Source organism: Microtus oregoni, unplaced genomic scaffold (assembly GCF_018167655.1).
Source record: "Microtus oregoni isolate MIOR12 unplaced genomic scaffold, Mior012 000025F_ref0000491, whole genome shotgun sequence".
Lineage (NCBI taxonomy): Eukaryota > Metazoa > Chordata > Mammalia > Rodentia > Cricetidae > Microtus > Microtus oregoni.
Window position 1 is genome coordinate 13,546,205 of NW_024543084.1, and position 26,973 is coordinate 13,573,177.

General features: G+C 46.1%; 1 protein-coding gene across 8 annotated transcripts in view; it reads left to right on the forward strand.

Moving 5' to 3' along the window:
• Rapgef1 (Rap guanine nucleotide exchange factor 1) overlaps positions 1-26,973 on the forward strand; it is a 118,734-nt gene that overhangs the window by 50,675 nt on the left and 41,086 nt on the right. For 4 of the 8 annotated variants that reach the window (XM_041674311.1, XM_041674315.1, XM_041674312.1 and 1 more), the window contains exons 2-6: positions 8,637-8,773; positions 9,238-9,351; positions 14,832-15,010; positions 16,721-16,877; positions 26,450-26,538. In XM_041674311.1, the coding sequence (XP_041530245.1) occupies positions 8,637-8,773; positions 9,238-9,351; positions 14,832-15,010; positions 16,721-16,877; positions 26,450-26,538 (676 nt within the window). Of the gene's footprint in view, positions 1-8,636; positions 8,774-9,237; positions 9,352-14,831; positions 15,011-16,720; positions 16,878-26,449; positions 26,539-26,973 lie in introns of those variants that run through there. The other 4 variants (XM_041674313.1, XM_041674314.1, XM_041674317.1 and 1 more) reach the window with 2 other exon arrangements.

The following is a 26,973-nucleotide window of genomic DNA, read 5'->3' on the forward strand; positions in this document are numbered from 1 at the left end:
GACTCAGTCTTAGCTTCTGTTAATGGCCTTTCAAGCTTTCACAGATGTACAGGTCACAGTGCATTGGCATTTCCATATGGAGAAGAGCATTTCCCCCTGTAGTTTAGCACAGCTGTATTGAAAGTGTACGTGCGTGCTTTGGCGTAGTCCCTGGTTGTTTTAAGTTTTACAGCAGTTGGATCCCTTAACCTTCTGCTCTAATGTAAAATCACACATATTTGGAAATGTCTGATATTAGCTGTAAAGTTAAGTAAGGGACATGCCCTGCAACCTGGCAGTTTTACTCGTAAGACATTTTCCTGCATGCTCAAAAGACATACTGAATATGTTGTAGCAGCATTGTTTATAAAGCCAAAAGCTAAAAACAACCCACTGGCCACTGGTAGGCAAGCGGACAAGATGGTATTACGGGCAAAAGCAAGGATACCTACATCATCTGAGTGGTTAACTGTAGAGTGAGACTCTGTACAGAACGCTGCCATGTGTGATGGTCACAGACTTATAATTTAAACTACACATATGGATGCAAGTCATAAAAAGAGCCCAAACAACCAGAGGGTGGCTACCATGACAGGAGAGTGGCAATGGCAAAGGAACTGCAGAGTGGAACTCTCCTTTTCTGGCTGTGCCATCCACATATGGCTGTGTAACGTAGAGGGAAGCAGAAATGCATTTCTTACTCTTAGTCATTTTCAGTGACTGTGAAAAGACAGCATTGCCATGACAACTTACAAAAGGAAGCATTTATCGGGGTATGTGATCTCAGAGGGTTAGAGTGCAAGCCCTTCATGGCAGGGAGCATGGCATCAGCCAGGCAAACATGAGAGCTAACATCTCATCTACAAGCACAAAGCACACATGGCGGGTGGGGGAGCTCTAACTGGGAATGGTGTGGGCTTTTGAAACATCAAAACCCACCCCAAGTGACACACCTCATCCTCCTAATCCTTTCCAAAAGTTCCACCAACTGAAGACCAAGTATTCAAATGTATGAACATATGGGGGCCATTCTCACATAAATATGAAGGTGGTGCTATTTGACAGGTAGGGGGTATGTATGACCTCATCCTCAGTAACCTGTCTACATGTGTACAGTTCTTTCATTTTTTGTTTTAATTTTAGTCTTAGAAAAAACTCTTTACAAAGATGCATCTACAAAATCTACATTATAATTTCTCAGCATTAACCATGGGGAGTAACAAGAGCCACCTGAGGCTACCGTAATGTGGGAGTAGCTCTGCTCCCTACACCAGTGATGCATGGGAGAGGCAGGACAGCCTAGTGTGTGAATGCCTATGACTGAGCTGTGAACAAGACTAGCAACGGTGTTTGTACAAATGCCACCTGCTGCCTCCTACTTACCCTGCCACTGCTAGGCATTACAAAAATGCTTCATCTGTACTTCAAGGCATAGTTTGAGGGATCCTGAAAGCCACCTGAAACCTTGGTTGTCATCCATCATTTAGAGGGAAAGCTAAGCACAGCCTAGTTCCTGCTGTCCTGATTTCGAGAGTTAGGAAGGTTGGTTGTCATTAAAAGCATCTCTGTTCTCCATGTGCCTTGCTGGTTGTTTTGTGCCGACTAAATGGCCTGAGAAGACTGATATATTGACAGGTCCCTCAAAGTGTCACCACAGATTCCCAGTTGTATCCCTACACAAACTGAATTCAGGACCAGGCAGGCAAAGGTAGAGTAAGTTCTGCCACCCACTTCCTGACTTTGATGGCAGCTGGCAGTATCTCTAGTTCATGGTCAAGGCCAGCCTTGCCCTCGTGCTCCTTAGAGGGTTTTTGGTGATTTCCATATTGGTTTCACCTTAGTTGTGATGGTTGGCTGTGAGTCTGGCCAGCTCCTTAACCCCACATCTCCCTACAGAACCCAGGGCAGCAGACCCTAAAGAAGAGGAAGTTGGCTCACCCAGCCAAGTTTTTGAGGAACTTTGACCACCACAGTAAACCCAAGAAATGTCTATCCTGCTGGACTTCCTTCCCTTCATGTCTGCTTTTCTTTCTCTGCTATCAGCCTGCCTGGGAGAGATTAGTCAACTGCTCTCCTATTCCATCCTACCCAGAACCTCTCTGGGACAGGGTATTGGAGGATGTTACAAGGCCAGCATCTGAAGGAATGGGATGGATGGAGGAGCAGTGAGATGGTACAGAGGAAGTAGGTTGTACCAGAACAGGTGTGCCTCTCTCTTGTAAATGAGGAGACGAGGATATTGGTGAAGTTCCAATCAAGAGTGAGCTACATGTCAGAACTGGAGAACAACCTGATAAAGATCTGTAGGCCACATGGAAATAAGATTCAGAGTTTGTATTCATCGAACTTGTAGACAGATTAGCTTCTGTTGAGCAGCTACCCTTGCCGTGCCTGTTGATAAGTGAAGTTATACCCCAATATACCATTTCTAGTTAAAAATACAAATCGAAAGTGCACGTGGAAGAGGGTGGATATAAGTGTCTGGCCCAGGCTATGATGTTCTGTGAGCTAGGTGCCTGAAACGTGTTTTCAAAAAAGACTTATTCTACTTACCTATGGGACTGGAGTGATGGCTCCGTGATTAAGAACACTTTTTGCTCTTGTAGAAGACCTGGGTTCAGTTCCTAACACCCACATGATGGTTTAAAATAACTCCAGTTCCAGAGGACCTGATGGCCTTTTCTGACTCCATAGGCATGTATGTAGTACATATACATATAGGTAGGCAAAACACTCATACACATAAAATTAAAAAAAAAATCTTTTGTTTTGGTTTTCAGAACAGGGTTTCTCTGTGTAGTCTTGGCTGTCTTGAACTCACTCTGCAGGCCAGGCTGGCCTCAAACTCAGAGATCCACCTGCCTCTGCCTCCCAAGTGCTGGGATTAAAGGTATGCATGCCCTGACCACTCAGGTTAATAAACCTTTAAAAATTAATTGATTTGTCTGTGTGTTTATGTATTTGTGGAAAGTGGCTTGGTGGCTAAGAATATTTGCCATACAATCCCTGTAATTCCTACATCAACGAATCTAGTGCCATCTTCTAACCTCTGTGTGTGCTCAAGTGTACATGCGCAGGCACACACACACCCGCAGAGATAAATAAATAAAATAAATCTTTTAAAAAATGTGTTTCATGCTTCCAGCTCACAGAATATCTTATCCCAGCCCAGCCTGCTTCACACGTGCTGAGAACGCTTACATCAGCCTATAGCTGGGCAGAGTCCTCCAACACAAACCCATTTCCTAATATGGTACCTTGCCTGCCAAACATCTCCTGTCACTTACTGAATAAGTATACCTAAGGCCCTCTGGCCACCCAGGTTACTGTATGGAACCAGTTGTTTCCTTTCCCTGCCCAGTCTTGCAGAGTGAACCGTACCATGTTTGCCGTCACCCAGAATGTGATCAGCGTGGGAGGAGCAATGTTTCCTGCAAGTGTTGTCAATCTTCTTCACACCATCCATATCAAGGGGGAGAGCATTTTCAGCCTCATTTTAAAGAGTTAGAGAGGGAGCTGGGGAGATGACTCACGTGTTAAGAGCTCTGGTCGCTCTTCCAAAGGACCAAGGTTCAATTCCCAGCACCCACATGGCAATTTACAGCTGTCTGTAAGTCTGGTCCTAGGGGATCTGGCATCCTCACACAGACATACATGCAGGCAAAACCCCAATGTACATAAAAAGTTAAATTTTTAGGGGGAGGGGAAGTTAGGCACCAGTCCACACTCTGCACCGTCCTACTGTGGCACGCTTCACAACCTTGAAGTATGGGAAAGTAAGTGTAAACTATAAATGGTCCTGCCCTTTATCTGGTCTGACCTCCAAGGGCTGTCCCTGAGTCCTGCTTCCTTTAGGCAAGTGTCCACCTCCATCCTGGAGAGCAAGGGCACCCAGCCTGAGGCAGTTTGGGTTGACGGTTGGAGTGAATGCTGGCGGCTCTGCTGTGTGTTGCTGATGCTTCTGCACTCCCCAGGATCTTCAGAGGCCAGAGTTTTTCTGAGCCTGCCTGACTACTTGGCACGTCTTTGACCAAAAAAATCGAACTTTGATCTTGTTAAGTTGCGTGTAACAGTGACGACAGCGACAACCCTGAGATACAGCTACTGTTTATTTGTTGGGGGTCAGCTTTTGCTTTAGTACTAAATTGTTAGAAATTTTTTATGGAGTGCTTTTTATTTTTCAAAGCTGGATAACTTACCTTCCTGTGGTTCACAATAATGTCTTGTTCTTTAGTTTTCCAGGCAATTTTAACAGCTATTGCTGCTGGGTGTGGGGGGTATCGGGTGTTTCCTGAGCATAGTCTGTGGGCCAGAAGCTGTCACCCCACTGAGCACACAGGTATGGCCTCAGGAAACGTCATCCCTGTCAAGAAGTAGCCTAATGAGGATAGTAATAATGAGGTGGCTGCGGATTACAAAGTTGCCTGGTGGGTTGGTTAGTTGGTCAGTCAGCTTGGTTGAGATGTTAGTTAGGGTTTACTCACTCAAAGTGCACAGTGACTTACAGCCTGTGCAGTCACCATCAGATTCCAATGTCATCTGTGTTCTCCCTGAGAAGACCCCTTGTTTCTTAATAGCCCTTTCCCATTCTGCTGTCTTCCCTCTGCTGTCTTAGGCAGCCACTGATGTGTTTTTTGTCCTGTGAATTTACCATTCTGGACATCTCAGACAAGTAGAATCACACGATATGTCATCTTTCTTGTCTTGCTGTCATAGGGTAATACTTTCAAGATTATTCATATTATTGCAAGGTCGGAGCCTGGTTTTCTTTTTTATTACCAAATACCATTTCTTGGATGGATATACCATATTTTATTTATTCATTCACAGGCACATGGGCGTTTGAGTTATTTTCACCTTTGGGCCATGATGAAAGCTGCTGCTCTGAACTTGTCCTGTGCACACCCTGTGGATGTTTTTCTTTACTTGTGTTGGACTCACACCTACCAATGGGACTTCTAGAATGGTGTCTTTAATATTATGAAGACCTGCCAGGTGTTTGCCAGTGCAGCTATTACATTCCCAGCATCAATCAGCTTATGAGGCTTCTGGTTCACTCAGTCTTCACCAGTACTTGGTGTTCCTGTTGTCTTTAGTTCTCCTCATGTTAGGTGGGTTGGTTTTTTTTTTTTTTCCAGTGCTGGGGATCAAACACCTGACCCCAAATGTTGACCATCTTTTTATGTGCTTTTTTTTTTTTAAGATTAGCCATGACTACATTGAAGTCTATTTTTTAAAAGAAAAAAAAGATTTATTTATTGTGTATACAGTATTCTGCCAGCATGTAAGCCTGCATGCTTTATATACAATATTCTGTCAACATGTATGCCTACATGCCAGAAGAGGACAACAAATCTCATTACGGATGGTTGTGAGCCACCATATAGTTGCTGAGAATTGAACTCAGGACCTCTGAAAGAGCTGCCAGTGCTCTTAACCTCTCAGCCATTTCTCCAGACCTTTTAATGTACTTATTACCCGTATGTCTTTGGAGAAATGCCTTTTCAAATTCTTTTTATTAATTTTATTTATTGTGTATGTGGTATAAATTGTGTGTCTGCACTGTTGTGTATGTGTGCAGAGCATATCCATGGTCTGAGGACAGCTTTCAGAAGCCAGCCCTCTCCTACCATGGGTTCTGGGGTCAGATTCAGGTCATCAGGGTTGAACCATCAGCACATTTTTTATTATTATTTTAGTATATTATTGTATACATAATAAATATTTATTTATTATGTATACAATATTCTGTCTGTGTGTGTATGCCTGCAAGCCAGAAGAGGGCACCAGACCCTGTTACAGATGGTTGTGAGCCACCATGTGGTTGCTGGGAATTGAACTCAGGACCTTTGGAAGAGCAGGCAATGCTCTTAACCTCTGAGCCATCTCTCCAGCCCCCTCAAATTCTTATTAAAGTAATTTGGGGGTTTAGTTGGTTGGTTGAATTTTTGTTTTTGTTTTGTTTTGTTTTGTTTTCGAGACAGGGTTTCTCTTTTTGTAGCTCTGGCTGTCCTGGAACTCTCTTTGTAGACCAGGCTGGCCTCAAACTAAACAGAGATCTGCCTGCCTCTGCCTCATAAATGCTGGGATTATTTTGGTGGATTTTTTTTATTTTATTTTTTTTATTATTTATTTATTTATTTATTTATTTGAGAGAGGGTCTACATGTACTCACAGCTCACACTGATCTGGAACTTGCAGTCTTTCTGCCTCTTTGTTCATTTAAAGGTTGTCCACTGTTGCTAAGTTGTAAACGTTTTATTATCATTATTTTTTTTAATATTTATTTATTATGTATACAATGTTCTGCCTGTGTGTGTCCCTGCAGGCCAGAAGTTGGCACCAGATTTTATTACAGGTGGTTGTGAGCCACCATGTGGTTGCTGGGAATTGAACTCAGGACCTCTGAAAGAACAATCAGTGCTCTTAACTGCTGAGCCATCTCTCCAGCCCTTGTCATTATTGTTTATGTTGCAATGGTGCAAGTGGCAAATGCAGGGCCATGGCTGAGTTAAGTAAGCTGTCTACTGGTGAACTAACTGCATCCCACTGACTTCCTTGTTTGCTTAGTTGGGTGTTTTTGTTTTTATTGTTGTTGCCCTTTGTATTTTGTGGTTTGTGTTTTTGTGAGACAGGGTCTGGCTGTATAACCCAGGCTGGCCTCAATTTTGTAATCTTGGTGCCTCAGCCTCCAGCTTCCCAGAATGAGCTCCCTAGAATGTTTTTTCTTTCTATATGTAGTCCCTCATCAGATACATAATCTGTAAATACTTTCTCCATCCTATAGGCTGACTTTCCACTTCTTTGATGCAGTCATTACAACATAGATTTTAATGTTGATGGAGTTCTATTTTTATTTCTGTTCCTTGTGCTTCTGGTGTTACAGCTAAGAGTGGGCTCAAATCCAAGGCCACAAAACCACCTATACTTTGTTCTAATTGTTTTTAACTCTTAAGTTTAGATCTTATTTGAAGCTCATTTTAGCATGTGGTGTAAGGTAGAGGTCCCAATTCATTCTTTTACAGACAAGTACCTACTTGCCCCAATACTGCTTGTTGAAATGACTGTTCCTTCACCCATTCAATGTCCATCATATCCTTGTTGAAAATCAGCGTGGACATGTGGGTTTATTTCTGGGGTCTCAGTTCTGTTCTTTGATCCATGTGTCTAGGCTATAGTATAGCCATACCTTGGTTAATGTGGCTTGATTTTTATGTTGAGGCATATCAGTCCTCCAGCTTTGCTGCTTGTTTTGGCTGTTCTGGATCTCTCGTATTTCCTTACTGATTTTAGGATTAGAGAGTCAAGTCTTACCAAAGGAATTAAGCTAGCAGGCTTCTCTGGGATAACAAGTTGTTACCAGGAAATATTACTGTTGTAACAATAGTAAGTCTTTTGATCCAAGAACATGGGCTACTTTTTCACATATTTTAGTTGTTTCGAATTTCAGCAGTATTTTATGGTTTGCAAAGTGTTTAAATGTGAAATTTCTCTTGCCAAATCTATGTCCAAGAATGTTCTTTTTGATATAAACTAAAGGTTTTTAAATTTTTGTTTTGAATGTTTATCGCTACTATATAAAAATACAAATAGTTTTTATATGTTGATGTTGTATCCTTACTGAATTTGTTAGTACTGATAGTTTTTTGTTTTATTTTGAGACGGGATCTTATCATGTAGCCCTGGCTGACCTAGAACCCACTGTGTAGATCATAGTGGCCTGAATCTCACAGAGCTCTGTCTGTCTCTGCCTCCCAGATGCTAGGGTTAAAGATATACCACTACATGAAGCTCTTGTATTTTATTTACTTATTTATTTATTATGGTTCTGGGGGCAAAGCCCAGGCTATGGACACACAAGGCGAGCACTGTGCTCCCCATTGAGCTCTCTTTCTACCCAGTGTTAGTAAAGCTCTTGAGTGGGTTGCTTAAGAGTTTCCATCTACCATCCTGCAAGTAGAGAGCTGCATGTGCTGTCTGCAGTGACCCCAGAACTGCACAGGCGGAGCCTCACAGTGAGACCCTGATTAAACAGGAGCATACCATTCTTCCCTCTGAGCTGATACCTTTTCCCTCTATTTACTAATTAACCCTGGAAGAAATTTCTGGTGCAGTGCCAACCAGAATCAGTGACAGCAGACCTCCTTGACTTGTCCGACTCTTGGGAAATCATTCAGTCTTTTATCTTAGACCAGAATGGTTTTAACATCTTGCTTCCATTTCTGTCTTTTCTGCCACCTCTAAGACCTGGCATTTGTCACTTGTACTTCCCTACACTCAAGAATAGGAGACTGGTTATAAAGGCCTTCGCTGCTATATCTAATATCTACCCCTCTCCGAATCCATGGGTGTTCTGAACTGTTTCTCTTGCACATTGACTAGATGCTCATATGGAACCAACAAGGACACGCTGACATTTTGATGTAAGCTCTTAATGCCTATCCTGCCTGCCTCTGTTGCTCACAGTTCTAATCACCCTAAAACAGGGAGACATTTCAAAACTCGACACACATGAGCAGTGTTAGAATGGGTCTGCATGTCCTGCCCTTTAAATCTTTCAAGAAGGAAATCCGAGCTTAAAGACCCTAGTCATTTCCACAAGAAAGCTGCAGCTTCTCCTGCCTCCTCCTCTAACAGCCAGGCCTCTGTGTTTTCAGACTCTCAGCGCTCTCATCTCTCCTCCTTCACCATGAAGCTGATGGACAAATTCCACTCTCCCAAAATCAAGAGAACACCATCCAAGAAGGGAAAGCCAGCCGAGGTGTCGAAGATTCCCGAGAAGTCTGTGAGCAAAGTAAGCTGCATCTCTAGGTGTTCTTCCTGGCCAGCCTGCGGCCAGCATGGGGGCTGCACTGTGCGTAAGTGCGCTTACTGGGGCCGTCTGTGTCCCTGGGACCTGGGACCTCTAGGATGGTGTGTGCCTGTCCTGCTAATCAGTCCAGCCAGTGGCTTGGACAGTTCTGTATCACCCTCTGGGCATTTAAAGTAGCTCAGAACATCGTGCTCACACCTGGTGCTGCCTCCCACCCAGAGGCCCTGGGCTACTTTCACACAGGGCTCTGATGGCCTGAGCCATTCATTCAGCCTCAGGGCCTGGGCTCCCCTGAATCCCTCTAAAGACATCCTCCAGCACTAGTAACCTTATCAGGGCCAGCTGAGCCAGATGTGTGGAACAGCTGTTGATTCTCATCAACCCCTCCCTCCAGCCTGCAACATCCATTTCAAGCTCTGTAGGAATCCAGGTTTCCTCTCTTCCAGGAGGCAAGAGACAGATTTCTACCAGAGGGCTACCCTATCCCCTTGGAACTGGAGCAGCAGGCAGTAGAATTTATGTCCACCAGTGCTGTGGCTTCCAGGTCTCAGAGGCAGAAGGTCAGTGTGACATTAAGAACAATTGGGGTTGCCTTGCCTTCCACTGCAGATCTCTGGTCCATGGTCTGGGGATGGAAAAATACCTGTGGTGATGTCATTGTTTCTTAGCTGGGTGGCAACTATGGGCTCAGGTATTTGATATAATTCTTGAATACAAGCATTTATCTGAGTGGCATTGATGGGGAGGGAACTCAGTCTCTGCAGCCAAAATTTGGGTCTTTTTAAGAGTGGAATTGAGTGGGCACTGGGGCAGTGGATGAGTATCACCTTTCCAGAGTGGCTACTCTCTCCCTGAGGTGCTGAGATGCCTTGGGATGCTTTCACAGCCAACTGCAAGATTCTCAGCAAGGGGCACCTGTGTCATCAGCACTGGCGCTGACAGGGCCTCTTTCCAGCCTTGCGCTGAGTGCTCACGTCTCTTCCCACCATCCCTGACAACCTGCCCTGCTTAAAAAGAAACCGAGTCTCTAGAGATGGGGAGCATTTAGCTAAAGCCACAAAGCAGTGGTGAGGTCAGGATTTGAAAGCAGACTGTTACCAGAGCCTGCCTGGGGCTCTTTGTAGTGCTGAGGATCTGCTCCAGGGCCTCATGTGGGCAAAAGCTTTCCGCAAGCTGTGTCCTTAGTCCTGGGTCTTGTTTTGCTTGAAACGTGGCATGGCTTTCTAGCTTAAGCTAGTCTTACAGTGCAATCCTCCTGCCTCTGTCTCCTGAATGCTAGGATCACAGGTGTGTGCCACCATACACAACTGCTCTATGTCTTCTTTAGGAAATCAAGTCCGAATGTGTTTGTTAATGTCTCACAAGACTGAATGTTCATCTTGGTGTACCACTTTACATTAAAGAATACTCTTAGCGATGTAGACGAAAACAAGCTTTGTAGATGAACTTCTCCCCTGCCCATGACTGACCAAGGGTAATTAAATGCAGAACCATTGTCATAACTATCAGTTTAATGTGGCTTGCAAACACCACCCTGTTAATATGGACTAGCAGAGTGTCTTAAAAGTCTAGTTAAAGATAGAAGAAGTAAGGTTTGTAAGCCCAGACATTCTGTCAGATGAATTGCTGCCTATGAGCAAGAGGGCAGTACCTGGCATTTTATCAGGTGCACTACTTCAGTGTAGAAGAGCCTTGAGCAGAGCGAGGTTTGTTCTGTGTGATAGCATGCAGAGCTCACACCTTTAACCACACAGCATAACTGCAAGAAAATGTTGGTAGGAAAATTTTTAGCCATTTGATCCTGGAATCTTTTCTTTATGTATTATCCAAACAAAAGTCATGGAGGAAATTTTGATAGAAGCATAGCCTTCACTTAGTGAGGTGCCTGCAAGCCCCAGCAATGCCTGAGACATCTTCAGTTGTCATCACAGGCGAGTGAGACAGGGGCTGCTGCATATGCAATAGGTAGGAGCACGACGCCTTGAACATCCAGTAGCAACAGGGTGTCTTCTCCACGGCCTTGAATGTTTGTAGTACTGAGATGAGACCCACCCCGTAGCTGGAAGTGCAAGTACACCCTGGAGGGAGGGTAGAGCTGCCCTTCACGAGGGAGGGAGGGGGACTGCTGTTTAGTACAGGCCCCAGGATGGAGCCTGCCGCTGCACATAGGTGAGAGGAACAGTGTCCAGAAATCTGTGGTGTGGGAATGTTGCTGCTGCTTGACATGGCCTACTGTTCATTCTCTCTGTCACCTCTTACAGAGCGTCTGCGTTTGCATCTCATGTTGTCCCACTTGTGGCTTTCTCTGTTAAATCACAGGATTTGAAGAACAGGAAGTAGAAGTGCAAATCCCAACTATTGCTGCTTCATGGGTGGAGCCCGTCTGCCCTGTGCTTTCACGCCCATTGTTTTATTTGTTCTGCTCTAGCCATATGGAGAGAGCTTTGTTAGTTCTAATAGATAGTGTTGGCTATGGCCCCAATTTTCTAATTAAGTTTGTTTTGTCCACTGTATTCCACTGTCTTTCCAGCCTGGTTTCATCTAGACACAGTAGTCTTCTCATAGGAAAAAATTGTCAGTTCTTTTTCAACCTCTTAGCAAGCCTAGCAGTGAGCTATGGATTGTTAAAAGTAGCAGAGAAAATTTAGTCCCATCCCAGAGCTGACCATCTCTATATGATCAGTTAACAGCATCCAAAAATGGCTCAGAACAGGTGAGTTCTCTAACTCTCTGGGCAGTTAGACAGCGGCTCTCCTGGAAACTCCTGAAGGGGCTTCCCTTTCAGCTTTGCAGCTCCTAAGTGAAGTAGGCAGAGCGATGCCCCTGCCCCAGAGCCTAGTACAGCTGGGCTTTGTTAGGTGTACCTTTCTACAGGGCCCGGCTGTGGATATGGAAGAAGGAAAGATGTTGAGTTGTCTTTTCACCATCCTGGTTCCAGTTTTTCTTCTATTATGTTATGTTGTTATAGCCCCTGTCCTGAAACTTGCTATGTCACTAGACTAATCTCAAACTCAGAGACCACCTAACTCTGAATTCCAAGTACAGGTATTAAAGGCATGCATCATCAACCCAAGCTGGTTCCAATTTTTTATATGCTGATTCTAATTGTTTCCCACCCATGACTAGGCCCACACTACCTGATTCACTGTCCTGCGGTGCTATGAGCACATGCAGCAGAGGGGCCATGGCTTCAGGTACAAGCTGGATTCCTACTGCTGCTCTGATGTAAGGCAGTGGCTGAAGCCTGGGGTCAGTTTGTATCCCTTCATTTTTCTCTGCGTCTGCGCTTTTCAGTGGCTCAAGACAGAAAAGCACAGGTGTGCCATGTCACCGCTACCAGGCAGGAAAGTGACCTCAGCTTTCACTTACCTGTGTGCACTTCACTCATTTATTAAATAAGAGCTTTGAACCCAGGGCTCTCTAGGACGTGTGTGTGTGTGTGTGTGTGTGTGTGTGTGTGTGGTGTGTGATAGCATTTGTTTGCTATGTTGTCTAAGCTGTCCCAGATCTACAGTTATCTCCTGTGTTGCTGGGACCAAGTGTGTGAGCAGGTCTAACCATGTTGCTTAGGCTGGTCTCAAACTTGTGTTTCTGCCTCCTCTGCCTCCTGAGCGCTGAGATTATGAGTGTGCCCCACCACACTTTATTTATTTGTTTGTTTGTTTATGTATTTTTGTATTGTACTCTCCAAACTGGAATGAAACATGCCAGGTTTGTATTCTAATTTTGTCACTCCGCTGTGGGATCTTGGGCAGGTTATCCTATCCACTCCCTGCCTTGCCTCAATTTCCCCACTTATGAAATAATAGCATCTGTTCTATGGCGAGGCAACAGGCTGAATTGAAACCAATATATCTGAAGTGCAGAGCTCTGTGGGTGCTTGAAACACTCAGAGTGGCAGCTGTGCCCTGGTCCTTTCCTCCCCCCTTGCATTTTCACTAGTAGGGATGTGACCTCTGACCCTGATACAGCATCTCTTAAATGTTATTAGTGATGTCCATACTCGCCCATTCAGTCATCCGCTTGGTTGTTTCTGTGTTTCTTTGTTTTTTTTTTTTTTTGGTTTCGGGGATGGAACCCACGACCCTTCTTAGGCTAAGTGAGTGCTCTACCACTGAACTCCAGCTTCAGGAACCCACGACCCTTCTTAGGCTAAGTGAATGCTATACCACTGAACTCCAGCTTCAGGTAGCCACTGTGACTTCTTTCCTAACACAGGGCAGACGCACTCATCTGCTCCACAGACAGGGAGCTTGGCCTTAGAACTAGCTCCTTCCCGCGATTGACAGCCTCACAGTTACCAAGCTTATGAGGACAGGTGGTAGCAACTGCTTCCCTGGGGTGGGAGATGTGTGCAGGTTGGCTGTCACTCAGGGACTCTAGCCCAGCCGCATGACTGAGCTCCCAGGTCGGCTGGTGCTGTACACTGTGCACATTTCTGACTGCTGATCACAGTTTAACAGCTGAAGGGCTCAGGGAGTGCAGAGCATTAGAGACTATTCAGGTTTGGAGTTCGGTAGAAGGTAACAGATGCTACCTGACCCTACTGAGTCCTTACTTAGCTCTTTCACAGAGTCACTCGGCCTGGCTCTTCCTGTGCTGATCTGGTCTCTCCTCAGTGACGGGAAAGCCTTTCTTCTGAGGTGCCTGTACTTTCCACTGCTTCCCATCTCAGCTCTCCCTTCACTCCTGCCTATGTGTGTGACGTGTTTTCCTGTTTCCTCACCAAGTTTTATCACTGTTGCCTTCCAGCACTTTCTGGTGTGCCACGACAGCTGTGTCTGTCTTCCTCTTCCTCCTGTCACCAGTACTGGGAGTGCTGATCCCCAGGCTGTCCCAGCCATGGGAAGGTTATGGAGAAGCTGAGCACTCTCATCCAGGAAGTAGAAAAACCAGTGCTCAGCCTCTTGGAAACAGACAAGAAATGAACATGTCAGGACACAGGAAGGGCGGGGTCTTGGTGGTCTGCAGAGCGTTCTCAGAAGCCCCTCCAGGCCTTTGGAAGTCAGCTGACTGCAGTAGGGTTTCCTTGTTCCATCCACTTAGAGTTATTTCTTTTGGTGTTCCTATGAAATAGCCTCCCATCCTGAATTTTTAAATGATATTCCCTGACATCTGGTAATGGGGGAGATTTAGTATCCAAAAGAATTGTCACTTTTATAGATTATTACTTAAATCAACATTTTTGGTAGCATCTCTGGCCCTCGTTTGCCTTTCTGAACCTTAAGAAGCCCCCAGGGGTTCACATACCCCCTCACTTCACTAAATGTGTAGTCTGTTCTTGTATGGACCGTCCATTTGTGGATCAGGGCTGCTGGAGAAGGGCATTGAGGGAAGGAATCTAGAGCTGTATGCCCCGCTAGGTGTGGATCCAAGGCTGCCTGCAGTCCAGAAGAAAAAAAAAAGAGTTTGGGGTTAGGAAGGCGAGTTCTGGAAAGTACAGGCACTGTAGAGTTTTGGTTTTGGTTTTCCGCTCAGACCCCTTTCCTTGGAGACAGAGCGCACAAATGCTGTTAGCAGCCACTGCACCGTACTCACTGACTACCATTGCCTCTGGCTTCCTCATCGCCTCCTTCCAGTCCTGGCATTAGAGGCCTTTGAAGTCATAGTTTTTTCATGGGGAGGGAGCTCTGGGTTTGGGTAGGACTGTGTGATCCTGATCTTTTTCTGGACGAGTATACATATGTGCCCTGGGGCATGACTGTTGCCTCCTATATCCTCATTGAGGCTGCGTCACACACTGGGAGATAGGAGGTGCTATCTCAGGTAGCCAATTAGAATACTAAGAATAATTTCAGGATCTCGGAGTATGGAGAGGGAATCCCCAGGTCTCTAAATGACCCTTCTAATCCTAAGCCTGTCTCTCTTCCTACTGGCCTCTGTCTCTGATCGCAGTCCTTAGAGAAAACATTTGACTTGGTCTCTACTGCCAGAACCTTTTCCATTTGCAGGACTGTCGAACTAGTTTATAGATTTTACTGTTTTCAGACTAGCTCCCTTTAATCTCTTCTCATTTCTTAAGCGTGATGTTCCCTTTCAGAACCTGTGCTGGCTGGAGGAGAAAGAGAAGGAAGTTGTCAGTGCCTTGCGCTACTTTAAGACCATTGTGGACAAAATGGCCATTGATAAGAAGGTTCTGGAGATGCTCCCAGGGTCAGCCACTAAGGTGCTAGAGGCCATCTTACCCCTGGTACAGATTGACCTTCAGATCCAGCACAGGTGAGTCCCCCTGAAGGTCCTTAGTCATGACAGCAGTGGGAGGCTTAGAGGCACTTTGGTTTGGGGCATTTGAAACAATGAGGGGAAAGGGGTTTTGCATTTGTTCCCACTTCCCAGTCTGGAAGCAACTGTTCCTCCAGAGGCCTGTATGCTGGCTGACACCACCAACCCTCTGAGCTGTGGCTGTGTCTTTGTATTTGTTTCCTAACCGCGATCATACTGAGCTGGACGCATTCTCAGAGCCTCCGTCATCACTTACCATGATTCAGTCCTGTCATTCAAGTCCTCAGCTCCTGGAATTACCACCTGATAAAGCCAGGTGTAGTGGAAACCTTCCTGTGCCAGGCCAGGACTTCCCAGACAGCCTCTGAGTGCTAGAGTGCATTTTCTTCTTACAGTTTAGCTTGCCCCATGTTTATTGTTAAGTATAACAAGGATAGCGGTACTAGATGCAATCTCCAAGCTGCAGGAACCTTTCTGAAGAGGCTGGCAGCTCTGAGGTTTTGTCAGTGGTGTGCCTGTTCATAGGCGACGCATCTCAAGGCAGCTTAGTGTCTACTTAGCCCCATGAGACTGAGCTTTAATGAATGACTTTCAGAACTTGGCCCTGAAGTTCACAATTTTCTTCTGAGAGATAATAACAGATTGTGTGTCTTTATTTCCAAGAAATGTTCTGCTTTGGGCTTCCACTGCTTGCTGACCCCTGGAGATTGTGACCTCTGGCTCTCTATGCTGCTGGTGGCTTGGTCTGTATTGTGGCTCTCCATTAGTTCATCCCATGGAAACTCCGTGGTCTTCTTTGAGAAAGTGAGCCTGACATTAGGCCGTCAGATGTGTAGATGGCTGTCTGTAGATGCTATCATTCCTCTGTTGTCATGTGATGGCTCCCACCAGGAAGAGTTGAGCTCCCCACCATATGATGAAGTGCTGACTATGTGACACAGGCTGAAGAAGGCAGTGACAGAGCTGCAGTGGCTCTGGCCTACTTCCTAGAGGAGAAGGGAAAGAAGGAGCTGGAGGAAAGCAGCTAGATTGGTTGGGGGGGGGGCGGGGGTTGGATATGACAAAAACCCTGAGGACCTCAGGCTAGTGTTAGGCATGCTCCCAGGGGCACCTGACCTGCCAGAGAGGCTATAGAACTGGGTCATCCTTTCCAGAGGGGAGAGCCCTCCTGCCTCATCCTTGTGAGCCCTTGATACCATCCCCAGGCTTCATGACTAGCTCCCCTCATTCTCAAGGACTGAAGGAGTTTGCTATCCTTCTTGCTGACTTTTCTGTTGGTGCATGTGGAATGCAGCCATGGCTGCCAGAAAGCGTAGCTCCTTCCCTTGTGCTGCTGCTCTTGATAGAACCTCATTGGTAGAGGGCTTAAAGACCCCCTGGTGCTAGACCCTGCTTCAGCCACACCTTACAATGTTGTGTTGTCTAAACTGTACCCTTGATTTTTAAGGATCTGCTTTAGTAGTGAGGGAGTTTGCTCTTCTGTTACAATGTATAAAATCTGAAATGAGAACAGTAACTCTTTCTAAAATTCCTTAAGAAGACTTAAGGAAGGGAGGAGAGAGGAAAGGAGGGAAAAGAAAACCATAGATTTTAAAAAAGGAAATGTTACCTGGACACTCAGATCCTGGCCTCCCTGAGTGCTCCCTGGGAAGGAGGGTTTTGGTGGAGACTGCTTTCTAATGCTCTTTAACCCTCTCTTCCCTGTAGCTCAGCCCTCTCCTCCTGCTATAGCCGAGTATACCAGAGCCTCGCCAACCTCATCCGATGGTCTGACCAGGTGATGCTGGAGGGCGTGAACTCAGAAGATAAAGAGATGGTGACGACTGTGAAGGGAGTCATCAAGGCTGTGCTGGATGGAGTGAAGGTAATGGGCAGATGCCAGGTGGCCCTGGTCAGGCAGCCAGCCGGCTGGAAGCTATGAACTTGATGATAGACATACACTGGGGTGAATGCCTTCCAGAGCTCTGGTGTGGGCCAGTTCTGTCCAGTAACTGTTTCATTCTCAGGCTGCCAGAGACCATCAGCCCTTCCTGCATCTGGTGTTCAGTCCTCTGTGGGCCAGATGTCCCTGGTCTGGCTGAGAACATGCACCAGCTTGCCATGATGCAATAGTGATTATTTGTATTGACTTTTAACAAAACTCCGAACATCTCAACCATTACCTTCTCATGTCATAGAAACATGTAGGATTCCTGGTAGAAAAGCAGGACTGAATGGTTGAAATAGAATGTACTTGATGTCTACGATATGATCAATATGTTTACTATCCAGGCCATTGCAAATAGCCTCATAGGCAATTAGGACTCACAGTTACAGCAAAGCAAAGGCTATAGAGGGTCTGGAATTGGGACCCAGAAGCCAAACTAAGAATATAAATCCTAGTAGGTGAGAAACAAAGAAGAATGGAGGGCACAAAATGGAAAGGACTTTGCAGTGGGCAGGAAGAGCTGTACTGAGAGGCCTAGGGTCTGGCCTGCATACATCCCACCCAGTAATCTGTAGACTTTAGTTCATCTTGATGACACCCATGAACACACCCATGAGCGGGTGTAACAGTGGTGCCCTGCATTATAACATTGATTAACTATTAGATTAGTTAATGCAGGATGCTTTTAGAACAATGCCTGGAGTACACTGAGCTTGTAGGCACTCACCACTATTCGTTATTGATTATGCAGTGCTAAATGCATCCTTTAGAGGTGTGGCTTGGAAAACCTGTGTCCCTTTTATAGACCCTTAATTCAAAATTTTAACCACATTAGTTAGCCTAGGTCAGAAAGACTTCTCTACTTAGCCAGTCTATGTGGTTCCTGAAATGTGCCTATTGGTGTGTTCTTTAGAAGCTCTGGAAAATAGAACAAAGACCCCAAAGAGTTCAAATTACATAGAGAAGGCTAAGGAGGCATTGTTGGGTGAGAGAAATCACTCCCGAATGGGCTATGTTGGCTGAAGCTCCGGTTGCTCTGTCCCCAGCACCATTAAAGTAGAGGCTACTGTGTGGACGGTAACTCTGCGTTCACTTTGAGGGAGGGGCGTGTGACAAGTTGACAGCAAGCTTCCCCTCTGATGCTCCTTTGCTGTCTAGCACAGTCTCCGGACTTTACACTACCTGTTGTAACTAATGAGGCTTGTGGGTGTTGATCATAGTCACCATAGGATTTGGGTGGTGTTGGTTTATCCCTTCAGTCCTTACTGCAGCTCCTTTCAGTCAGTAAGTGGACAAGGTGCGGCATGGCCTTCCCATGCCTTCTGGCCGAGTTCTAGTTCATCCTTGCTTCTCCGGTCCCAGCTCTGGAAACCAAAATTATTTTCCAGGTGACATTGTTTAGGTTTTCCTCCATCAGGTTGATCTCAATGAAGTGTCACAACAATTGGAACAGTTGAAATTAGAGAGCAGGTTTCCGAGGAGCTCTGGACGCTCCAGAGTGAGTCTCTTTATGAAGTCATGGAAGCACAGCTGTACTGCTCACAAGAAGCATGTTTGAAAAATTGCTGGTCTCTCAATGTGACCCTGGGAGATGGAAGCACACACGTGCAGCCTGTGGAACTCGACCTTGCTAGCATCTGAGAGCAAATAACTTTTTCACAGTTGTTTTTAAAATAGTTTCACCAGAACCTGGGTGAGCCAGGAGACTGTCTGACCTCTCGGGCCAGCAAGCCTCAAGTACGCAGCATGGGGACAGAAGTAATGAGGGAGACTCCGCCTCTAGCAGGAAGATGGGAGAAAACAGACTCAGAGTTGTCCTCTGACTTTGACACATGTGGCCATGCAGGCAAGCACACACACGCACAGGTGCACACATGCATGTATGGAGTTTCAGCCAGAACAAAGAGCCAATAGATGAGGCGCTCTGTATTCATTTTGTCTTGTTTGTTATTGAACATTTATCAAAAGCATCCTGTGTGCCTGTGGTGTGACAGGACTGCACACAGTGACAAATGAGAGTGGCACAGCCCTAACCTTGCTTCACTGAGAAAGAAAAGTCCACAGTTACTTAAAAGGATGCCACATGGCACAGCAAGGATTGTTTGTGCTAATGCAGGGACAAGGAGATCAGAGAACCGTCCCTAAGGAAGGCCAGGTCAGCTGGCCTGTGGTACTGGAAACTTCTAGGGGGTGTCAGTTAAGGAGTAAAATCAGTCAGCATGGGCATTTGTAATTAGAATCCAGTAGTAATAATAGCAAACAATGGATGGGGTTCTTGTTTGGGTTGTTTTGTTGTTGTTGTTTTGTTTTGAGTTTTTGTTTGTTTGGTTGGTTGGTTAGTTGATTTGCTTTTTCCAATACAGGGTTTCTCTGTATAGCAGCTCTGGCTGCCCTAGAACTCATTCTGCAGACCAGACTGGCCTTGAACTCAAGAGTTCCACCTACCTTTGCCTCTGGAGTGCTGGGTAAAGGTGTGTGCTACCACTTCCTGGCCTAATGGGTACTTTTTTATATTGCCCAGCTTTATATTTCTAACAGCCCTCTGAGGTAGGCACCTTCACTGGTGGACTAGCCAAGGACAGGTGGACCCATAGTCAGTGGCAAGCTCATGATTTTCACACGTCTGCTGGACCTAGGCACTGAGTCACCCTCTGCTGCCCCCTTCTAGGAGATTTACCCAAAGGATCCTTCTCATTCTCACTCACAGGGACACTTTTTTTTTTTTTTTTTTTTTTTTTTTTTCGAGACAGGGTATCTCCGTAGCTTTTGGTTCCTGTCCTGGAACTAGCTCTGTAGACCAGGCTGGCCTCGAATTCACAGAGATCCGCCTGCCTCTGCCTCCCGAGTGCTGGGATTAAAGGCATGTGCCACCACCGCCCGGCTTCAGGGACACTTTCTAAGCCCCTGTTCTGGGATGCAAGGAAGCTGCCTCAGCTGGGAGGGCCAGGAGTGTGCACATACAAAGGCTGTAGCTAGCTGTCTTCATCCTGCGGTCTTCTTGGAGGAGAATGGTGCATTCCTACAAACTGACTCACCACCCCTTAAGGAGCTCATTCAGTTGTTAAATGGAATTCTTTTCGGGGCAGGAAGATAAAGATTGAAAACGAGTTTGAAAAGCAGATTATTTTTATTTTGTTCCTACGTGAGTGCTGTCATTTGCCACATAAACCTTCACATAAATGCCACTAGCTGTGTAGCCTTGCACAAGTAACTCCTGAGATTCTTGTAGGTTTTTAAATACGCTGAGAGTGTGAGGAGAGAGAAGATCCTGTCTGTGAAGTACCTGGCAAATGTTGGGTGACAGCAGACAGGGGTGAGCACTGTTCACCATGAAAACCTTCCCCAGCGAGCTCACAATTATTAGTCTTGGATGGGTATTGTGGCTCCTTATAGGACAGCTCACAAATTTCAGATCTTCCTGACTATCCCAGTTAAATGCCCACTTCCCTTCCAACCTCAAATATGGCACCTTTTGCCCTTGGAGATGTCAGTGCTTCCCTGCCAGGCTCCTGAATCCCCAGCTTCCAGCCACTTATATAGACTAAAATGTTTATAATTTATAGTAATAATAATAGGGGTGAAGAGATGGTTCAGTAGCTAAGAGCACTTCCTGCTACTTTGGCTCTCTGCTTTCATATCTGGCAGCTCACCCAAAGCTCCAGTTCGAGTGGATCTGCCATCCTTTTCTGATCTCTGTGGACATCCACTCACACAGACACACACACAGAAAAAACAATCTTTCTAAACACTTCCCTCCACTGAAAGCCGTAGGGAAAGCCTTGTGGAGACCCACAGTTTTGTCACTTCACTGTCACCACCCAGAACTGGGCATAACAGAGGAACACCTAGAGGGAAGGAGCTGGAGGCGCTAGAGCAGAAGCTTTTACAGACAGGACTTTCTGAGCCCCTGGGATCGCTCAGCAGGGGATAGTGCTCACCACCAAACCTGATGACCTATGTCTGACCTCCACATGGGAACTGTGGCACACATGCACACATAAGCACACAATCAACCAATGATTAATTTACGTCAATCAATGTAAAAAAAAATTAGACGTAAAACTTTTGGAGGATTTGGGTACAATCTGTGAAGTGCTTGCCACATCAACATGTAGGGTTGAGTTTGGATCCTGAACACCATTTAAAAAAAACAACTAGGTACAACAACATGTAACCATGATCCTAACACTAAGGGAAGGTAATACTAACGGGTTTTAGTTGCTTGCTGATGAAATAGTCTAGCCACATAGACAAGTTTCTCAATCCAAGAGGAGACCGTACCTCAAAAGGTGGAGAGAGATTAACCTACGGCCTCCACACACAACACAGAAAATATAAGGTTTTGTTTCCTTTGTAAAGTTCAGAGATGGGCAAAGGCTCGTGTGAGGTTTTCTGAGTGGTCAAGGATGTGTCTGTCTCACTTTCCTGCTGTCCTTAGCACATGGATTCTACCCAGTGCTTCAGGGTCGCTGCTTCCTCTCCAGACAGTGAGGAGGAGGCTTCTTATACCTCCTCACAGAATTTCTCTTACATTTAGTGGCCAGAGTTGCATCAGACCCCACCATTTCCCCCCACATGCCCATGCACTGCCAGTCTGGTTTCTTCTCTTCATTCACTGGCTCCTGAGACTGCCAGGTGTAAATCCTGAGGGATGTTCCTTTCTGGAACCTCTGTATGCCCATCCAGGGGCAGGGCAACTTGTTCTGGAAGGACAAACAGTAAATATTGTAACCCTTTCAGGCTACAGTTTGTGTTGCACAGTCCTTGTTTGGTGCTTTTGTTGTTTGAACCCTCCGCAGGCCAGGCCACCTTGAGAGCTTTCTAGAAACACGCTCCAGGCTGGCTTTGACCTTCGGGGTATGGTTGGCTTTTTTGTTTATTTGTTGACTTTTTACAAGATAGGGTTTCTCTGAGTAAACCTGGATATCTTGGACCAAACTGACCTCAAACTCAGATCCCCCTGCCTCTGCCTCAAGTGTTAGAATTAAAGGTGTGCACCTCCATTGCTTGGCTAGGTTTGCTGTTTTTAAAAAATTTGCCTTTTAAAATCTAGGACCAGGGCTGGAGAGATGGCTCAGAGGTTAAGAGCATTGCCTGCTCTTCCTACGGTCCTGAGTTCAATTCCCAGCAACCACATGGTGGCTCACAACCATCTGTGATGGGGTCTGGTGTCCCCTTCTGGCCTGCAGGCATACATATAATAAATAAATAAATAAATAAATAAATAAATATTTTAAAAAAATAAATAAAATAAAATCTAGGACCAGATAGAGCCAGTGTGCAGCATGTCCATGTGCAACAACAGCAGATGGATTCTTCTTCTTCTTGAAACTGTGGGACTTCGTTTATTTAAAAATTTATTTTTATTTATGTGTGTGCCTACTTGTCTGTATGTGCACATGTGTGCAGTGCTCACAGAGGCCAGAGAAGGCGTCAGATCCCCTGGAGCCAGAGTTAAGGCAGTTGTAAGCTGTCGCATGTGGATGCTGAGAACTGAACCTGGGTCTTCTGCAAGAACAGCCAGTGCACTTAATCACTGAGCCATCTCTCCAGACTCATTTTATTAATTTAAATTTTTTGAAAGTTTATTTTAGTTATTGCTCCTGAAAGTTGGCAGTGTAGAGTTAGTCAAGGACGTCCTCCCGGTGCTGCTCAGCGTGTCCTCTGTACCTTGGGTTCCTATAAAGCTGGAGGCCAGAGCCCTCCCAGCTTGTTAGTGGAGAAAGAAAGCTTCCTAGATAGCACTGTGCTTCCAAGAAAGGTGCCCCCTTGGTGAGGGCAGTAACTGTTGGTGGTGACTGCCATGCCCCAGAGTTTTCAGGCTATGACGTGGAAAGTGATTTCTCATGCCGGTGCCAGAGTGAGTCTGGGAGAGAAACCTCCCCTCGTGGTTGTCGCACAAAACTTGTCGCCTTCCTTGTGTGTACAGGTTTCAGAGGTGGGAGTGCTTCCTGGCATCCTCTGCCCGTGTTACTTGTTTAAAATGTTATTTAGCTCCCTAGCTGGCCCTGATCCAGCCATCCGAGTTACAGTGTGGCACCTGCAGTTCCCTGTCTTAGGCCTGTGTAAGGAATGCCAGTTGTTCCCGCTGTGCCTTGTATGTCAAGCCCTATGCTGCTTGACTGGGTGCAGCTGAGAACACTGCCTCCACTTCTGCTTCTCGCTGCCACTCTTGATGTGGGCAGAGAAGGCTCCTTGTCTCTATTAAGTCACTCGGGACTGGGCATGGTGGCATACACCTTCAATCCCGGCACTCATGGGGCAGAGATGACAGAATCTCTGTCATCTAGGACAGCCAGGACTACAGAGAGACCCTGTCCCAAAAACACAAAGTTAAATGACAGTGAAGTCACTTTGGGGATGGACACTCCTGTGATCTTGTCCTGTAGTTCCTGACACAGGAATCCACCCCAGTCCCCACTGGCCAGTGTTCTTCACATTGTCAAACCAGATCTGACCCTCTTCCAAAGTATATGAAGAACTAGATGGTGACACTGAGCATGGTGTGTAGCCACAGACTTCCCGTGCCCTGGAACAGTACTCAGAGACCACAGGGCCAGAGAGTAGCAGGGTGATGGATGGGGGTCTGAGCTGGAAAGAAAGGTCCAGACTGTATCTGGTATGCTTCCAGTAGAGTAATCCCCACTGTGAGAACCCAGAGAACACTAACCACCATGCTGCCCTTGGGGTTCTTTGTGCCAGGACTATCACGGCTGTGTGGCCCCTCTTCCACTCAGGTCTTTGTGTCGTCCCCAGAAGAAAAGAGAGAGAAGGGTGGGGCTGGGATGCTCAAGCTCAGAGCTGGGTGTTGATTTCTTAAGTCACTCAAGCGCTTCCATCTCTACAGCCCTGGTTAGTGTGAGCAAAATGAGCCTGGAAGCATTTCGTGTTCTTACGAAGTTGACTTTTGAGAACTGATTTTCAGCAAACTAAATGTTGATCTCAATTATGGTTGTTGGCAGAAGAGTCCAGAGCAGTCTCTCTAACTTGCCTAATGTGGGACTCCAATTTAAAAGACCCTGACTTTGAGAAACTCTGCCTCCCAGAGGCTTGACTTTTCACGGGGTGTTGGGCCTGACCAATCCACAGGTGGGAAGCACTCAGTGAAACCAGAGTATTGGAAGCTACCTAGAGAATGATAGAGGTTCCCAGGGCCTTCTGTGTGATCATTAAGGCAAGTTGAAACCAAAGCCCTTCTGTTTGGGCAGGAAGGTTGGCAGAGAAAGAAAGGCTGCCCGCCCCTTTCCCAGCCTCCAGTGTGTCATGATGTGGTCTTGGAATTTGAGGACACACTTGCATTTGTGTGCTTGTTACCCCAGGATCTTTTTGCCGTCTGTTGTTCATTAGCTGAGGGGAACAGCATCTTACCCTAACCTCTCCCTAGTTGGAGAAAGTGGAATTTGTTCTGTATCAGTAGACAACAAATGTGCAGGCTTCTCTGCATTCCTTTGTCCTACTTGTTGGAGTGAGTTTGACTTAGCATGGTGACACCTGTCTGCAGTACCCCACTCATGACACTGAGGCAGACTGAGAGTTCAAGGCCAGCCCACACTACGTGAACATGGAGCTTTCAGTCACTTGGGTCTGACACTTGGATCACAGCCAAGACTGTGGGGCTTTCAGGGTGAGCTGCCTCTGCCTCTCTCCGTGTTCCACAGGCAGTGGGTGAAGAGGCAGCCTCCCTCTAGCTGCTTCCTCTTTTCAACCCTCTATCACTTTGTTGTGGAAACAAGTGGAAGAGAGCCCCCTTCTTGTGCTAAACTCAGGCTCCCCAGGATTTTACTTCCCACGTGGCTCCAAGAACAGAATGGGGTGAGCCTGCATCTGGTTCCATGGACATGCCTCTCATGGTTTGGGGGAAGCAGTTTTCTCATAATTAATCTAGGTCTGTTTTAGAAAATTTTGAATAATTTAAGAGGGGGTGTTGTTCTTGTTTCCAGAATATACAGTGTACCCCAACAAAGCAAGTAGGGCTTTTCTGCACCCAGTATTCCACCATCTTTTTATGCTATGACCCATGTCCTGTGACTTGATTCTTACTGACTATAGAGTATTGGGTTCTGTCACATCTACATACTTGGTACTTGTAGTGAGTGTTTCACTGTGGACTATTGAATAGTTTCACTTTATCTATAGTGACATCCTCCATAGCTGAGCTTTTGCATATATCCATAGCATTTTCTTCAGACAAAATTCTCCTAATAAATATTGAAGCTTTTGATATGTGCCAGTAGGTCATCCACTAGACCATTGTCCACTGCCCAGAGTGACAAACCATTCTCACTGACAGTGTCCCACCCATACTGCCCTGTGTCTGCAAGTTTCTCCTTGATTGTCATCAAGCCCTAGGCACTGTCCTGATCATGACATCCTTCCCATTTGTGAAACTCGTCTTTCAGATTTCTTTTTGCTTGTTCACTTTTTTCCTAGTTTCTGTGTTGTCAGAAGAACCTGCTTTGGGAGATGCTAGTCCTTCGGCCCTGTTCAGGAAGATGTGGCTAGGTGACCCACCTCTGTGTCCTCAGAGGTGGCATGCTCTTCCCTCATGCCCATAGGTCATCGTCAGAAGCTCACCATTAGAGAACAATATACCAGTGGAATAGAGCAATCCTGGGCCACCCAAAATGTGGCACCTTACTCAAGCAAAAGAAGGCGGATCACTGAGGCGAAGGCAGGCTAGCCAAGAGTAGGGCGATAGTAGCCAGGAGTGGCAGGAAGACGAGGGGCTGTACAGCTACAGGGTTTTTGTCCTTGAGTTGATTGTGTTAAGCAATGCACATGTGCTCAAGCTTAGAGCAGGCGAATTTCGTGGTATGGAAATTCTGTCTCCACAGAGCTTTTGGAAGTTGAAGCTGGAGTTGTGGCTCATTCTATGAAATACTTCCTGCACAATGACCAAGTGTGCTGGCCATAATTGTGATTCCAGCCCTAGGGAGTCAAGAAACAACTGGATCCCTACAGCTCTGTGGCCAGTTAGCCTCACCTAGTCCATGATCTCCAGGACCCTGATCAGCCTCATTGTTGCTATTTCAAAGAACCATTTTTATTTCCTTTCAAAACCAGCTCTGTACTGAGTCACATGACCTTTACTTTAAGTCCATTGACAAAGTTCTTGCCTCACTTGAGCCAGTGCACTTTGGGAAAATACTCAAAACCAAACACCAGATAGCTAAGGGCACCACTGGGCATAACACGACAGCTTTAGGGAACCAAAAATGTCTCCCACTCCCTCCCCAGACTGCACAGGAATCTAAGTGCACAGTGGTCTGTTCATCTTGAGACCGGGACTTGCCATTTCTCCTTTCAAGAGAAAGTGTGTGATGCAATTGAAACTCTGCAGTGTGCTGTGATGGTATTTTCAGAGGGAAAGAGGCATGTTAGGAACTGTGTACATCACCTGTGTGGGAAATGTGTGGGCACAAACGTGGGACTTGGAAGCCCTGCCTCTTGCTAAAGGTACAAAAGTACCACCACCACCCCTTTCTCCCTTTCTCTCTTGTGGAGCACAGGAGCTGGTAAGGCTAATCATTGAGAAGCAGGGGCGGCCATCACCAACAAGCCCAGTGAAGCCCAGTTCCCCAGCCAGCAAGCCTGACGGGTAAGTCTGAGCAGACTTCTGTCACTGAGGGCCCTGTGGGCTGAGCCCATGCTTGACAAAGGATGGGAGCCAAGCAGTCAGAGGGAGCATTTGAGACGCTGTGGTCAGCCCCGGGTCCCTTTCCTGTGATAAGTCTTGGTGAGTACCTGATGCTTTAAAGTATGTGTTCCACACAAGTTTCAAAGTGTTGCCTTTCACTTTACAAGGTCGGCTGTGTAAGAGTGTACAAAAGGATGTGACTGCCTGTTCTTAGCCTCCGGTGCCTGTCACTGCACCATAAACTCCCGAGAGCTTGGCGAGGGGTCTTGGGAGATCATGGATTATTTAATAAAGCTCAGTCAGTAGGATGTTGATACATGAACAGACTCTGAGGCCAGCAGCAGAGTGTTTTCTGATTAAGGTGAGGACAGCCTTACTGTTTTGCGTTCGTTTAAG